This window comes from Elephantulus edwardii, unplaced genomic scaffold (genome assembly GCF_000299155.1).
Source record: "Elephantulus edwardii isolate Elephantulus edwardi_28Jun2011 unplaced genomic scaffold, EleEdw1.0 scaffold00171, whole genome shotgun sequence".
Classification (NCBI taxonomy): Eukaryota; Metazoa; Chordata; class Mammalia; order Macroscelidea; family Macroscelididae; genus Elephantulus; species Elephantulus edwardii.
The window spans coordinates 1,605,534-1,619,697 of NW_006399921.1; the positions used below are offsets into that span (position 1 = coordinate 1,605,534).

A 14,164-nucleotide genomic window follows, 5' to 3' on the forward strand; every position below is an offset into this window, starting at 1 on the left:
TGTACAATCTCAATCTCTTCACCATCCATCCTGATGCTGTCAATTGGTCCAGAATCTTTGTCTTCTTGACATTGAGCCTCCAATAACAAGGTATGGACACCCTAAATACAACTCTAACAAGTTTAGTTGTTTCATTCTTTCACACATGCATGAAGTCAGAAGCAAGGCATTCTGAGGACAGGGAAAAGGGACAGTACCATCAATTAAAAGGGACAGAAATTTCAAAAGAGAACAGGATATAAACAACAACAATAAAACCAAACTAGCAACAAACAAAAAACCCCACCTCAAACAACCTGCAGTCATTTGGTGTTGAGCACTACTAACCTTATGCTTTCATACCCCTTGAGAGTCATTCATTGTATTACAGGCAACAGAGAGAGTACATTTTCAAAGCCAAGTCATCAGCATAGAGATCAATTTTATAACCACTAATCAAAACTAAACCCTCCACAATGGAGTCAATTCTGACTCACAGCAACTCTGCAGGACAGAAACCTTGGAAATCACCTAAGTTTTTCATCTTTATGGAGGCAGAAAGATTTACATTTCATCTTTCTCCTCTGGAGCAGCTAATGGGGCTCTCTCAATCTTTTTAGTTAGAATTAACCTTGACCTCAATGTCACCACATCTCTTTAAATGTTAATGTATTAGAGTTTAAAATCTGAAGCACTTGGCATATTTTCATATGGCTGAGGAATGTAGCAGAGCTCAGACTCCATTTCAATTCGTCATATGGGTTTAAATGACATTTCTGACCAGTAAACTAGCCTATGGCTTTGCCCTTGAAGAAGACAGTCTAACTTGGATCAGTTGGCCCTTGCATTTTCCATTGAGAACCTGTGAACTTGCCTGGACATGTCTTCTGTAATTTCCAATGAATTCCAAACACTATGAGCCAGTTGGTAGTAACCCCAGAACCAATTCTATAAGCTTTTTAATTTGAAATTGTTATTAATTGGTATTCTGTTCATGGTCGTTTGTCTACTTCTGTGACCTAGTCCTGCCTGCAACATGGGCAGATTGTAACTGCCACCAATTATGACGTGGTGATGATTTTCTTTGCCTTTTACACTTGAAAGCCATGGTCATGATTCAGCAGGATGACTTTTGACACCTGCTGATGGTTTCCCCGTTCTAAAATGATTTTTTCTGCCTATCTTTGTCCTGTTTGTGTCTCAAACAAACCTTTAATCTATTAAATAGTGAAAAGATAGCTTCTTTAACAAACAGTGCTGGCAAAACTGGACAGTTATCTTCAAGAAATTGAAACAAGTTCATACGCCAAACTATGTAAAGAAACTAACTCAAGGGAGATTATGGACTGAGGCATAAACCCTAAAACAATAATCATAAAAAAAAATTAGGCAACTTAGACTCTTTGATCTATGACATAAATTAAATTAGAAATGTAAATACAAAGGCACCATCAGCAGAGGATAAGCCAGGTTAAGGAATCCTTTCAAGAGTTAGATCCTTATGTATATCAAAAAGACTTCTACTGAAAAAAGTTCTCGTATCCCTGGAAACCCTATGCCATTGCTGTTGTGTACCATGGAGTCAGGACAGACTGATAGCTGACCTCCAGTAGATTTTTAGAGACAGTAAACTACACACAAGGAGATTTTCCATCTTTCTCCTGAGTAAAGCAGCTTGTGGATTCAAACCATGTGCCTTTGGGTTGAAAGTGCAACCTCCTTGCCACTACGCTATAAGAGCTCCCTTGGAAATTTTACAGGACAGCTCTATTCTGTCCTATCTATCTGACAAGAAATTACTCTCTATAATCCACAGGAAACTCTAACAGCTCAATAAAAAAAGATAGCTAAATTACAGAATGGGCAAAAGACATGAAAAACATTTTGCCAAAGAAGATATTCAGATGGTCAACAAACACATGAAGAAATGCTGAAGGCCATTAATTAGTCAAAGTCAATGTTGTGGAGTTGGAACTTATAGATAGATAGATAGCCCTCCAGTGGTTTTCTGAAGCTGTAAATCATATGGAAGGAGGCGGTCCATTTTTCTCCTGTTGGTACCTTTGAGTAAGCAGCCAGACATCATCAGAGCTCCCTCATTAGCTATAGTTGTTAGTGGCTGTCTAAGATTCATAGTAACTCTGAACAACCAATTAGAACCTTGATCTATTAGCTATTGTTTTTGTTAGGTGCCTGCAGTTCGAATACAACTCACAGTGACACTATGAACAACAGATCAGAACCCTGTGCTGTTCTGTGCCATCCTCATCATCTCTGACATAAAAACAATGATGAGACATTATCTCACCCCAGCAACAATGGAAACTTTCAACAAGACAGTAAACAACAAATGCTGACAAAGGTGTGGACGATTGGAACAGTGGGAATGTAAAATGGTGCACTATGGAAAGTACTTTAGAAAGCTGGGAAGAGAAATACTATTTGATCCAATAATATCTCTACTACGTATATATTTCAAAGAAATCAGTGCTGCAACAAATAGATGCACGTATACCCATACTCAATATAGCATTATTTACAATACAAAAAGCTGGAAAACAAGTGTCCATCAGCAAAGTAATTGCTATAGAAACTATGGTTTGTTCATGCAATGGAATACTATGCAACACTAAAGGATGATAAAGAACATGAAATATTGCACAACATGGATAAGTCTAGAGAAAATTATGCTGAGTGACATAAGTCAGTCATAAAAGGACAACTATTGAAGACCATTATTATAAAAAGTTGAAGAAATATTTACATAGTCCTAAAGGAACGTGCTTCAAATCAACCAGCTGCTCTTCAGGAGGCTGGACAATCTCCTCCTGTGCTATTAACTGCCTTTGGAAACCTACAGGAGGGTCAGCTATGGGTTGGTTCTGACTCGACCATACACAACAACAAAAGAATTATTCTTAGATGTTACCAGGCATGAGAAGGGAGGAAGAGGGAATTAAAAAGTAACTAACAGATAAGTTGGATGAAGGGAAAGACAATATACAATGAAAATTTATCAGACATTGTAATTAGCTAATTACGCTAATAAATTGCAATTAATGTTATAAAACAAAATGTTTATGCATGAATGACTGAGAAACCAACAAAAATTAAAACTAAAATAAACCCACATTTTATCTGGAACAGAATCCCATTATAAAATGTAGGAAATTTCCACAACTCCAACAATAGGAGATTCTATTGCTTAGTTATATTAATGGATTTATTTTATAGCCCGCAATTCAACCATTTTCTTCATGGTAAAGTCAATAATTGGAGAGAGAAAATTTTGGTTTGGGTTTTTTTTAGTTATTAGGGAGAAAGACATAGAAGTGTCTATTGGCTTCATTCCTGCAAAGGCTAGATTAAGAAGGGTCATTGGGGAGCTCTGGTGGCCTAGTGGCAAGGAGCTGCAACTACAATCCCAGAGGCGCATGGTTCAAATCCACCAGATGCTCTGCGGGGGAAGGAGGGACAATCTCCTTCTGTACCTGTCAGATCTGATTTGACAGTACACTCACACAAAAATAATAATAAAAAAAATAAGAAGGGTCATTAAAGAGATTTATCAGTTATTCTTTGCCTCCATTTTGTAATGAGCAGAGCAGAGCATTAAATGCCATCTCAGTAATTTATGTCAGATGTAAGGGGAGGGGTAGGAGGGCTTCAGTTTGGTCTCTTTAAAGTCAGGAGACCAAAGTTCTAATCCAGACTGTCTCACTAAGTAGTCTTTGATGGCTGATCAAACCTCTCTGGGTGTCAATCCCTTTTTTAGTAAAACAAAAGAGTTGCTGCATATCAGTGTTTTCCAGATTGCTTTTGTAGGACACAAATGTTATGTATCTTACATGTTGGGTGGTTCAAATCTAACAGCTGATCCAGGAGGGAAAGATGAAACAGTCAATCAGAATTACAGCTGGTGGAAAGTCACCAGCAGTTGGAATCAGCTTAAGGGTGGTGGGTTTTGTTGTGTGATCTTGTATAAGAAAATTGTCACACATTTTAAACTATGCCCCATTTAGAGGCTTAAAGTAACTGAGAAATCTGAGTTAACCTGTCTAAGTAATAAGAGGAGTTGTATTACCTTAAATAAGTTCTGAAATACTCAGCAGTTTACTGAAATCATGAAGACATCAACGTTGGTCTGTGTCTTCTCTGTCATCCTCGCCAGATGCCCTCACAGGGCTGTGGTCATTCCAGGTATCACTTACAGATATAACATGTGAAGAGATCACTCTGACCTCTTTTAATTGTCAAAAAAAGTATTTCTTAATAGGTCTAGTAGGAACTATGTATCTCTCAGTGGCCAGCATTGTTTTGTGTGTCCCTGCCTACAATGACCAACGACAGCAGAACAAGACCAGGAGACCAGGACCATTTTACACCAATCATGACTGATCCTTTTGGCTGGGGATAAGACCTGTCTCTCCAAAAGAACAAAGTTGGTCTATTCTCTCATTTTACAAAACACTGTTTGGAAGGGATTACAATTAAGATCCATCTTGCTTCATTATTATTTGATTTCATTGAATGAATAACAATAACAACAGTAACCATGAATCCTATTTTCAAACAAAGCACAGGCACAGAGATTAAGACGATTCATTTTAGGCAGGACTCGGTATAGGTCAGCCATGATCATGCAGTGTTGCTGTAACAGAAATATCACAAGGAATTGGCTTTCACAAACGGACTTACTCTCTCACACAGTAAGGGATTAGACACCCACAATCAAGGCACCCGATCTAGTCACTTTGCACACAGGTTCTTGGTTTATCTGTTGGTACCCAGCATTCCTCAACTCAAGCCAAAGGGCAAGAGGGCCCATTAACAAAGCCAAAAGAATGCCAGGATGCCTAGGAGGTGAAAAAGGGTGGAGAGTTTGAGGGGCAAATGAAAGGCAGCCAGCAAATCCATGCAATACCTTAATTCATCCCAGATGTTTCTAAGGACATTTTAGCAGAGCAGGAGAAGCACAGTGCTAAAGCTAGACTGACCTGACCCCAGTGTAGGCTCTGCTTTACTGGGTTTGCGGCTTTGATAGTCTCTGTAGCATTTTGTAGAACTGACACCTCCTCTCTCTCTCATTATATACACACACCCCTCCATATACACACACACACACACACACACACACACATATATATATATATATATATATATATATAATATATAATAGGTGTTATTGTTAGGTGCTATTGAGTCATAGATGACTCATAGTGACCTTATGAACGGAAGACCTGAACGCTTATATAACTTTCATCATTTCTCCAAGTTCATAGAGCTTCCAGAGGCAAGCTATTTCAGAAGTGGATGCCACTTCCTGCTTCCAAGCTTGTTTACATTGATAATGTTCATTATATATATATATATATATAGTGTCAAATGTGCACCTTGCAAGATTGTGATGATCAATTATAGCACACCTGAAAAATACCTAGCATATAGTATATACTAGATAGTCTTCAAATGTTAAAGAAATCTTTTGTGCTATCTCAGAGGACAAGCCTGCCTTATGAACCCTTTCAGGTGATTTTAATAATTGACCACATCTGCTTCCATCTTCTTTTCATGGTGGTGTGATGCTGGCACATTAGCCTGGTCTCTTGCGTAGAAGTAGGACAACACCAGCACTCCCCCTGGACAGGCTTTGGGAGGATTCATTTTCAAACTGACTCACAGTAACAAGATTTAATCATCCATGACACTCAGCATCTTTGAAGTGACAAAATATTCTCTCTGGATTGTTTTAAGAATAATGGCTTAGTAGATGTTTTCTGTTTCAGAAGCTCTAGCTTATTGCCATTAAATTGGAACAGACTCATGGCTGACTCTCCAGCTGGTTTCTGAGGCTGTAAATTACAAGAGAGAAAATTGTCCATTTTTCTCCCTCAGAGCATTTGGGGGATTAGAACAGCCAGAGAGGTGTGGTCTTCAGGTCAGCAGCACAACTCCCCATGGCTGTTGCTGTTATTTGTTGTTGTAATCTTGGTGTCTTCACTCTTTAACATTCTCTTAGAAACCAGAACTTCCGACTCCTTTCCCTTTGGTTTCTTCACACCTCTTTCTTCCTCACAGTTTGTCTTAAGGCCCTCAGGCAGGTACAGCACAGTAGGTCTCTGCAGTGGGGCCTAGGGAAGCTGCAAGGGTCCAGAGAGGGGTGTCCATACCCAAGTCTGCTCTAGAAGTAGTGCCTCTCAAAGGATGTCCAGCCTGAGGTGTCCGACGCTGAGTGAGTGAGGGTGGTCTCCATGTGATGTGAATGCCCGAGCCCCAGCTGGTGAGGAGGGCAGCCAGAGGGTGGAGAGAAGGGTGGGTGGGAAGATGGAGTCTGAGCAGGGTGAAGAGGACATCCTCAAGGAGAATGTAGTGGTGGCAGAAATAGGAGATTTGTTATCTATGAGTTACTGATCCAATTCTTACATTAAGGATAATGAAAGCCAAGTGTCATGAATGGAATGGTGTCCCCTAAATATATGTGTCAACTTGGCTGACCATGATTCATACTAGTTTGGTAGTTATGTGTTGTTGTTGTTGTTGTTGTTGTTATCAGTGGCATCGAGTCAACTACTTGATGTTAACTCATGATGATCCTATGAAAACCAGATTGAAATCCTGCCCCTTGCTGCCAGGTCCTCACAATCTCTGCCATGCTCATTGTGGCAGTCACTGTGTCACCCATGTCGCTGAGGGTCTTTCTCTCTTTTGCTGACTTTCCAAACATGATATCTTTTTCCCAAAGTCTAGTCCCTTATGATAACCCAAAGCATGTGAGATGAAGTTTCACCATCCCTGCCTCTAAGGAGCACCCTGAACGCACTCCCTCCAGCACAGATTTGTTTGTTCTTATGGCGGATATTGAGCTATTCAATACTCTTCCCCAACATCACAATTCCAAGGGATTGAGTCTTCTTTGATTTTTCTTACTCATTGGCTGTGGTAGTTCTAGAATGATGTAAAAGTGTGTGTGTGTGTGTGTGTGTGTGTGTGTGTGTGTATAAATATGTAATCATCTCCCTTTACTTGATGTGCTCTGATCAGCTAGTCAATTGTAAGGAGATTAGGATATAACACCCTTCATCAGGACATTGTTCCAATGCTAGGAGATATTGTCTGGGGCATAGCCCACATCATCTTCTATCTTACAAGATCTAAAAAGTGAAAGAAGCCAGTAAAGAAAATGGGACCCACTACCACCAAAGAAGAGCTGGGAAGAAAATGTCCTGTGGATGCAGGGGCCCTGCACTGTGAACTTCCGAGACCTGAGGGAAGACTGATGTTAAAATACATGTGTCTGTTAAGGACCACTGAGCCCACAGACCCTGAAAGGAGAACTTTCCCCTGACTAAGCGACAAAAACTTTCCTGAATTTAGACTTGTAGCCTCTAAAATGATGAGTAAATACATTTGTGCTTACTAAAGTTATGCACCTGCAGTATTTTGTGATAGCAGCACTGGCTAACTAAGATATTGAGTTTCTCAAGAAAAGACATTAAAAATACAGAAAGCAGTTTTGGGTTTCCTCAAAAAACTAGACATAGAAATTCCGTAAGCCCAGCTATTCCACTGCTTGGAATATTCCCTGAGAAAATGAGAACTGAGGCACAAACAGAGACGTGTACGCCAGTGTTCATAGCAACATTATTCACCGTAGCAAGAACATGGAAACAGCCCAAATGAGCTACTACAATGGACTGGATTGAGAAACTATGGTACATTCACACAATGGAATACTATACAGCACACAGAAACAATGATTTTGTAAATTACTACCTAACAGAGGAGGGACTGGAGAACATTGTGCTAAGTGTTCTCAGTCTTATAAAAAGAAATACTGTATGAGACCATTATTGTAGAGTATATGAGGATCCAAGGTGGAGAGGTGCTTAAAAATAGGGTTGTACAATTTGATGGGTGGAGGGAGGGATTGGTAAAGGAAAGAGAAAAGGTCTGGTTTGAAAAACAATTATATGAACCTTAGAAACCTTGTATGCTAACCAGTATAAAAGTTTTTTAAAGGCATGAAAATATATAGAAAGGAATGAAATTAGGATAAACGCATGTTTTTTACTCACTTATTAAAAAGTTCACTGGGGCTGAATCAGAACTGATTCCTAACTGACCTTTCAGTGAGTTTTCAGAGGCTATAAATTGCACTGGAGGAGATTGCTCGTTGGTTTCCTTAGGAGCAGCTGGTGGATTTGAACTACCAGAGAAGAATTACCAGTGAGTTAGCAGCTCAGCTTCCTATTGACTGCACCACTAGAGTTCCTTATGGTTTCCACTGTTGTTAGGCACTTTTGAGTCAAATATAATTCATAGCTGACCTTCTATTGTGTTTTCAGGAGTAGTAAACGGCACAGAAGCAGACTGCCCATCCTTTTTTCGTGAAGCAGCTGGCAGACTTGAACTGTGTGCCTATTGGATTGCAGTTCAGTTTATATACCATTCAGCCACCAGAGCCCCTGCTGTTGTTGTTGTGTACCATTGAGCCGGAACCGACCCATAGCTGACCCTCTGGCAGGTTTTTGGGTTAAATAAAGCTGTTCTTTATTTTCCTTAAGCATTTATTAGGTCAATAAATAGTAAATGAAACAAATCCCCCACCCCCCTTCATACATGTTTTTGTAATGGAATGTCCATGTAAACACTTCGTCAATCAGGTCAACACATGTGATTTAGTGAGAAAGTCAAAGAAAAGACTGTCTTTGAGTCTACCTTAAATTAACTCCTTGAAATCTGAGGCAGTCATGCTCATCAGAATATCCATATATCTTGTGAAAATATACACAGCAACACTTCTAAGCACAACTCAGCCACATTGGGTTTCTTCTTAAAGTTGTGCAAGGCATTATCCTTTCCCAAATTACCTTTGACATGAATGATAATACTTGAAGCTTTTCATGAATCTATCAAGTTGCTGTTATCAATTTTATCCCATACAGATAGGTCATTTCAAGAGCAGACATTCCTTACTAATGAAATGAAACAATTGCTTAGACACACTTGTTATTATGCATCACTTCTCCCTGACTGGGTAGGGCTTGTTACTCTTCATAAAGTCAGTCTTTACAAAAATACCCTAGAATTAGAGATCTCCTTTAGAACTTTTTCATCCTAATGGTCTCATTGGGTGATCAGAAAGATTTATTATCAGTATTTTTAATGTAGCTCCACAGGAACCTGGCATTTAGAAAAATCCTGCTCACTTCACAATGGGACATTAGCCGGTCACAATGACCCTGCTCCGTTCGGCCTGGTAGGATCCTCCTGCTCTGATGTAGTGTCAGGCAGCACAGGTCAAGTTTCTGTAAGCTCTGAAGTGGTATGTCCCTGCTTTGGTCCTCATGCTGCTGTCCTGACACAGGGGCAGACAATCATCAGAGGATACAGTCTTGCATCGCACTCAAGTATGTTCTTCACGTCACAGTAATTATGCTGGTTCCCATGGACTGGTCCACTTAGGGCACAGTGTGGCTGGCCTGGAATAATACTTCTGCTGCAGGAGTCTTACACAATGCTCTCTGGTACGTGAGCACTTGCGCCTTTTGATTGTGAAGATGGCATGCTGCCCTTCTTTATTTTTGCTTCTGTGTACAGTCGGGTGATGTAGTTCATACAGCTCTTAGGGTCAGAAGCTGAAAGAAAAACATTTAGGAGTGAAATATTTATTTTGAACTAAGCTGCACTCATTTACTCATTACGTTTTTATTAGGCAATTTAGTTTCAGGTCTACACATAAATGACTTACAAAAGCGAGGCTAAAATTCACTGATGCATACATATTGCCATATTTTAACATTTTGAAAACCCTACTGTGATTCTTGCTTGCTGTCAAGTCAATACCAACTCATCGTGGTCCTACAGGACAGGGTAGAACTACTCCTAAGAAGGTTTCTTATGTTGTGATCTTTACAGCAGTCGGTCATTTCTCCTACCCAGCAGAAGTTGTTAGGTGCTGGGAGTTGACTATGGATAAGAGTGAACCTATGAACAACAGATCTGAACCTTGCCCTATCCAGCATCAACTTTGCAACCTCTGATATGCTCAAGTCCATTGTTACAGTCACTTTGTCAATCCATCCTGTTCAGAGTCCTCTACCTTTCCCAGCATAAAGTCTGTTTCCAAAGACTAGTCCTTCCTGATGACACATCTAAGGTATGTGAGAGGCTGGCTTAAATGGCTGGACTTTCTATTAGAAGCTGACCAAGCAATTAACCACTGTGCTGCCAGGGCACCTTACATCTTGCTACATATTCAAACTATAAAGAAAATATCCAGGTATTCTGCTATAAAATATATTGTTGAAAGAAACAACACTTCCTTCACTAAAATTGCATACAGAAAGATTTAGGGAAAGAGGCATCCCCAGGTGTTACAGAGGTTAACGTGCTTGGTTGTTCATGAGAGGCTGGGAGTTCGAGGCCAGTCTGAGGTGCCTGGGTAAGAAGGCCTTGGAGTTCTTCTTCCAAGCATTAATCACTGAACATCCAACAGAGGCTAGTTCTACTGTGACACAAATGGGGTCACTGTAACGGGGGATGGATGGACCTACTGCAATTGGGTTTTGGTGTTTTATCCAGACGGGAATGGGACAGAACCCTCAAAACCTGTGGAGTTTTGTAAATAGAGCAGTAACTGAAAGTAAAGTTGGCTCCAGAAGGTTGTTGTTTTTTTTTTTTAAATTTTATTAGATGTACCAAAACATGCTATATCAAATGTGTAGAGCCTGGACAGATGAGGGTAGAAATGGAACCTCACCCGAGCTGTGGCATGCCCTGGCCAGTCACCCATGAACTCTATCTGTGTCATGATAGAACTTTGCCCCGTCTGAAACAGTTTACTATGGCTTTCTTCTGAGGCACCTAAAAGTGGGCGTGAACTTCCATGCCACTGGATAGCAGCTGACCGCATCGACCATATGTACTACCCAGTGTGTCTTCGTGAATGCTGGTACTTGAGTATTTTTTAAAAAATGGAAATGCAAGTGATTTTTATATTTTAAACAGCTTAACTCATGCTTATGATTCTGCTTCTACTGTTCTGGTTACTCTCTTATAAGGAAAATTTTCCAAGAAACAGTCTAATTTACACATAATACTGGCATTGTTCTGCTATTTGCCAGTAAAGTATGAAGTGACTGAAATGACAGAGTCATGGGATATTATGGAAACACATGTTATCAGAAAAACATAGTCCATGTATCTATCTCTGGGTTCTCACACAATGACTTCTGCGTTCCTCTCCTATTAGTCTGTTGGGTTTATTTATTTTTTCCCCTCAACATTTCACAGAATCTTCATTGTTTCCATTGTACTAGGTAAAAAATAAAAAGAGACTATTATTAAGAATAAACATAACCCCCTCAAAACTTCTTCCCATTTAATCTTTTCCCATTTTCTTTACATATTTTACTTGAGAAATTGCAAGGCAGTCATCCAAAACCCTGAAATTTTTTTGCCTAACTTATTTTAAACCTTGCATTCTTTTGGAGTTCCTAAATGTAAATGATCAATTTGTTTGGCTGCTAAAAGAAAGGCTTGAGGTTTGAATATACCCAAAATACCTTGGAAGAAAAGGCTGGTAATTCACTCCCAAAAAGATCAGCTATTGACTGTCCTGTGGAACACAATTCTGTCCTGACAACATGGGGAGTCTGCGTGTTGGAGTTGACTTGAAGACAACTGGCTTTGTTTGTTTTTTTTATTCCATATGAATTTATCATTCAGTTGACTCCAGGCCCTCATTGCTGTCGAGTGGGAATCACCTGGGAGCTGACCCTTCAGTGGGTTTCAGAAGGCCGGAAGTCACATGGAAGGAGAGTGTCCGTCTTTCTCCCTCGGAGCTGCTGGTTGGTTCAGAACACCAGCATGGCCTTGTATTTGGGTTGTCAACCCAGCTCCCTACATGTTACACCACTAGAGCCCTGGCTCTGTGCTCAGACAGAGTAAATCTGATTACATACAACCTAGAGTATCATGGTTCTCATTTCAGTCCTTATCGTCATTTCTGCTGAGTCAGAATCGACTCATATTTGGCTTTGCTCTGCATTTGCAAGGCATTTCCAAGGAAATTGCCCATCTTTTTCCCAAGAGGCCACTAGTGGATGCAAACTACCAGAGAGGCACCATCTTTGTATGAACTAGTGCTCCTCGTATGGTGGTAGCTATCAAAACCCCACAGTGAAGAAACTGCACTATTGATAAAACATATAGATTCACCTCACTTTATTGTGCTTTGCGGATAATTGAGGGGTTGTTTTTTACAAATGGATCTTTTGTGGCAACTCTATACACAGCAACTCTATCAGCACCATTTTTCCAATAACATGTATTCACTTTGTGCCTCTATGTCACATTTTACTAGTTCATGCAAGGTTTCAAAATTTCTCCCACAATGCTGTTGCATACTGAATAAGCCATGGTATAGAGTAAGGAGAGCTCTGGTGGCCTCGTGGTAAGGAGCTGTGCTACCAAGCCAAAGGCAGGCGGTTTGAATTCATCAGCCACAATGAGGGAGAAAGATGGGGAGTCTCCTTCTGTGTGATTTACAGATTCTGAAAACCCACTGTAGTTGAGTTGGCTCTGACTTGGTGACACACAACAATAAGAACAACAGAGTGTAAACTTTCTATGCCTTGGGAAACCAAAATAATGCGTATGACTTGCTTTGTTGTGATATTGGCTTTATTACAGTGGTCTGAAAGGGAACCATCCGCATTTCTGGGGTTGTTCTGTGTGTGATAGTGAAGAGGTCAGGGGTCAAGCATCATTTCCTTCCTAGTGATCTGTAACTCCACGCTGGATGACCTGACCTACCACATGCTTATAGAGATGCATGCCCTTTTTGCAAGCCCCAGTGTTGCAAGATGACTTAGCAGATAGATTTTCCAGTGGTAAAAACCAATTTTTTAGTTTTACCCTTCCTCTTGCAAAAAGGGAAAAAGAATGAGAGGAAGATCCTTAATAAGATGAATTGACACAGTGACTGTAATTATGGGCTTGAGCCTGACAGAGATCGTGAGGAGGGGACAGGGTTAGGTTCAGGTCTGTGGCTATGAGCTGTAGTTCACTCGATGGCACCTAACAACAACAACAACAACAACAACAACACTTACAGGTAGCAAATTTATAAAGCTTATATTTTTTTTTCAAATCTCAAGCTATACAGTTTACTTACTTTGGCAGTTTTTCTCTTGGGCTGATATCTCTTCATTATTTGACCTGGATTTGTAACTTTCCAATGTGTGATCTGAAATGTCATTTTCTGCAAGAAAAGACAATTGTTAGTGATTTCTGATGCTACAGACTTCATCTGTACCTGGAAATGCCTGTGTGGATAAGATGACTCCTTTCTTAGTGCACAGTGTTGTTGTTGTTGATGGCCTTCAAGTTGAGTACCACTCATAGTGACCCTATAAATAGAAGGCCTGAAGCCTTTCTATAACTATTGACATTTATCAAAGTTCATGGAGTTTCCAGAGAGGCATGTTGTTTAGGACGTTGATGCCACTTCTGCTTCCAAATAGCAGACTTAATCACCCCTTCTCCCATACTCAAAGGCTTCATCAATGCAGCAGGATTTTGGAATCTTTGTGTTTCCTTTACACAATGTGCTAGTGTAAGAGTTGTGGGAAGTAAAAAAAATAGCATATTAGAATCAAGTACTGCTTTTTGAGAAGGACCAATTCAAGGGACTGTTCAAAAACCTCAATTAGCCTGGGGGTGAACATTAGTGGGCAAATTTGAAAGAATGTTTATTTACTTATTATGGATGTACAGCTGAGAAGTCAGGTCTGTTTATGAAGACTGCCAGTCTGTCTGGACAACCAGAGAGACTGATGATAAACCAGGAGAAGCGAAGCTGTATCGTATACTTGTGAGGGTCAGAGCTAATAAAAGATGTGATGTTTTGCCATGAGGCACAATCTATTCTTCACCAAATGTGTTTAAGCCCCATAGGGAAGAATCAGCACTGTCCAAGAGTGCTCCAGTGTGAACTTCATGTGTATTTTTTTTTTAAATTTTTTTGGGTTTTCATTCCTTCATTGCTGCACCATTCTCTTTACCCTCCTCCCCAGTTTGTTCTTCTTCCCCGCCATCCGAATGTCTGTTTTAATTGTCCAATTGCCACAGTGCTTGTCAAAGCCAGTTCTGATTAATCTCCTTTGTCATTGTGCCCTTT

General features: G+C 40.1%; 2 protein-coding genes across 2 annotated transcripts in view; both read right to left on the reverse strand.

Moving 5' to 3' along the window:
• LOC102871676 (phospholipase DDHD2-like) overlaps window positions 1-9,380 on the reverse strand; it is a 14,293-nt gene extending 4,913 nt beyond the window's left edge. Inside the window, exon 1 of the mRNA XM_006895631.1 lies at window positions 9,371-9,380. Coding sequence (XP_006895693.1) covers window positions 9,371-9,380 — 10 coding nt within the window. The remainder of the gene's footprint in view (window positions 1-9,370) is intronic.
• A 109-nt stretch (window positions 9,381-9,489) lies between these two features.
• The window catches only part of CRTAM (cytotoxic and regulatory T cell molecule), a 28,574-nt gene continuing 23,899 nt past the window's right edge, over window positions 9,490-14,164 (reverse strand). Inside the window, exons 10-11 of the mRNA XM_006895632.1 lie at window positions 13,160-13,246; window positions 9,490-9,617 (exon numbers count right to left, since the gene is read on the reverse strand). Coding sequence (XP_006895694.1) covers window positions 9,490-9,617; window positions 13,160-13,246 — 215 coding nt within the window. The remainder of the gene's footprint in view (window positions 9,618-13,159; window positions 13,247-14,164) is intronic.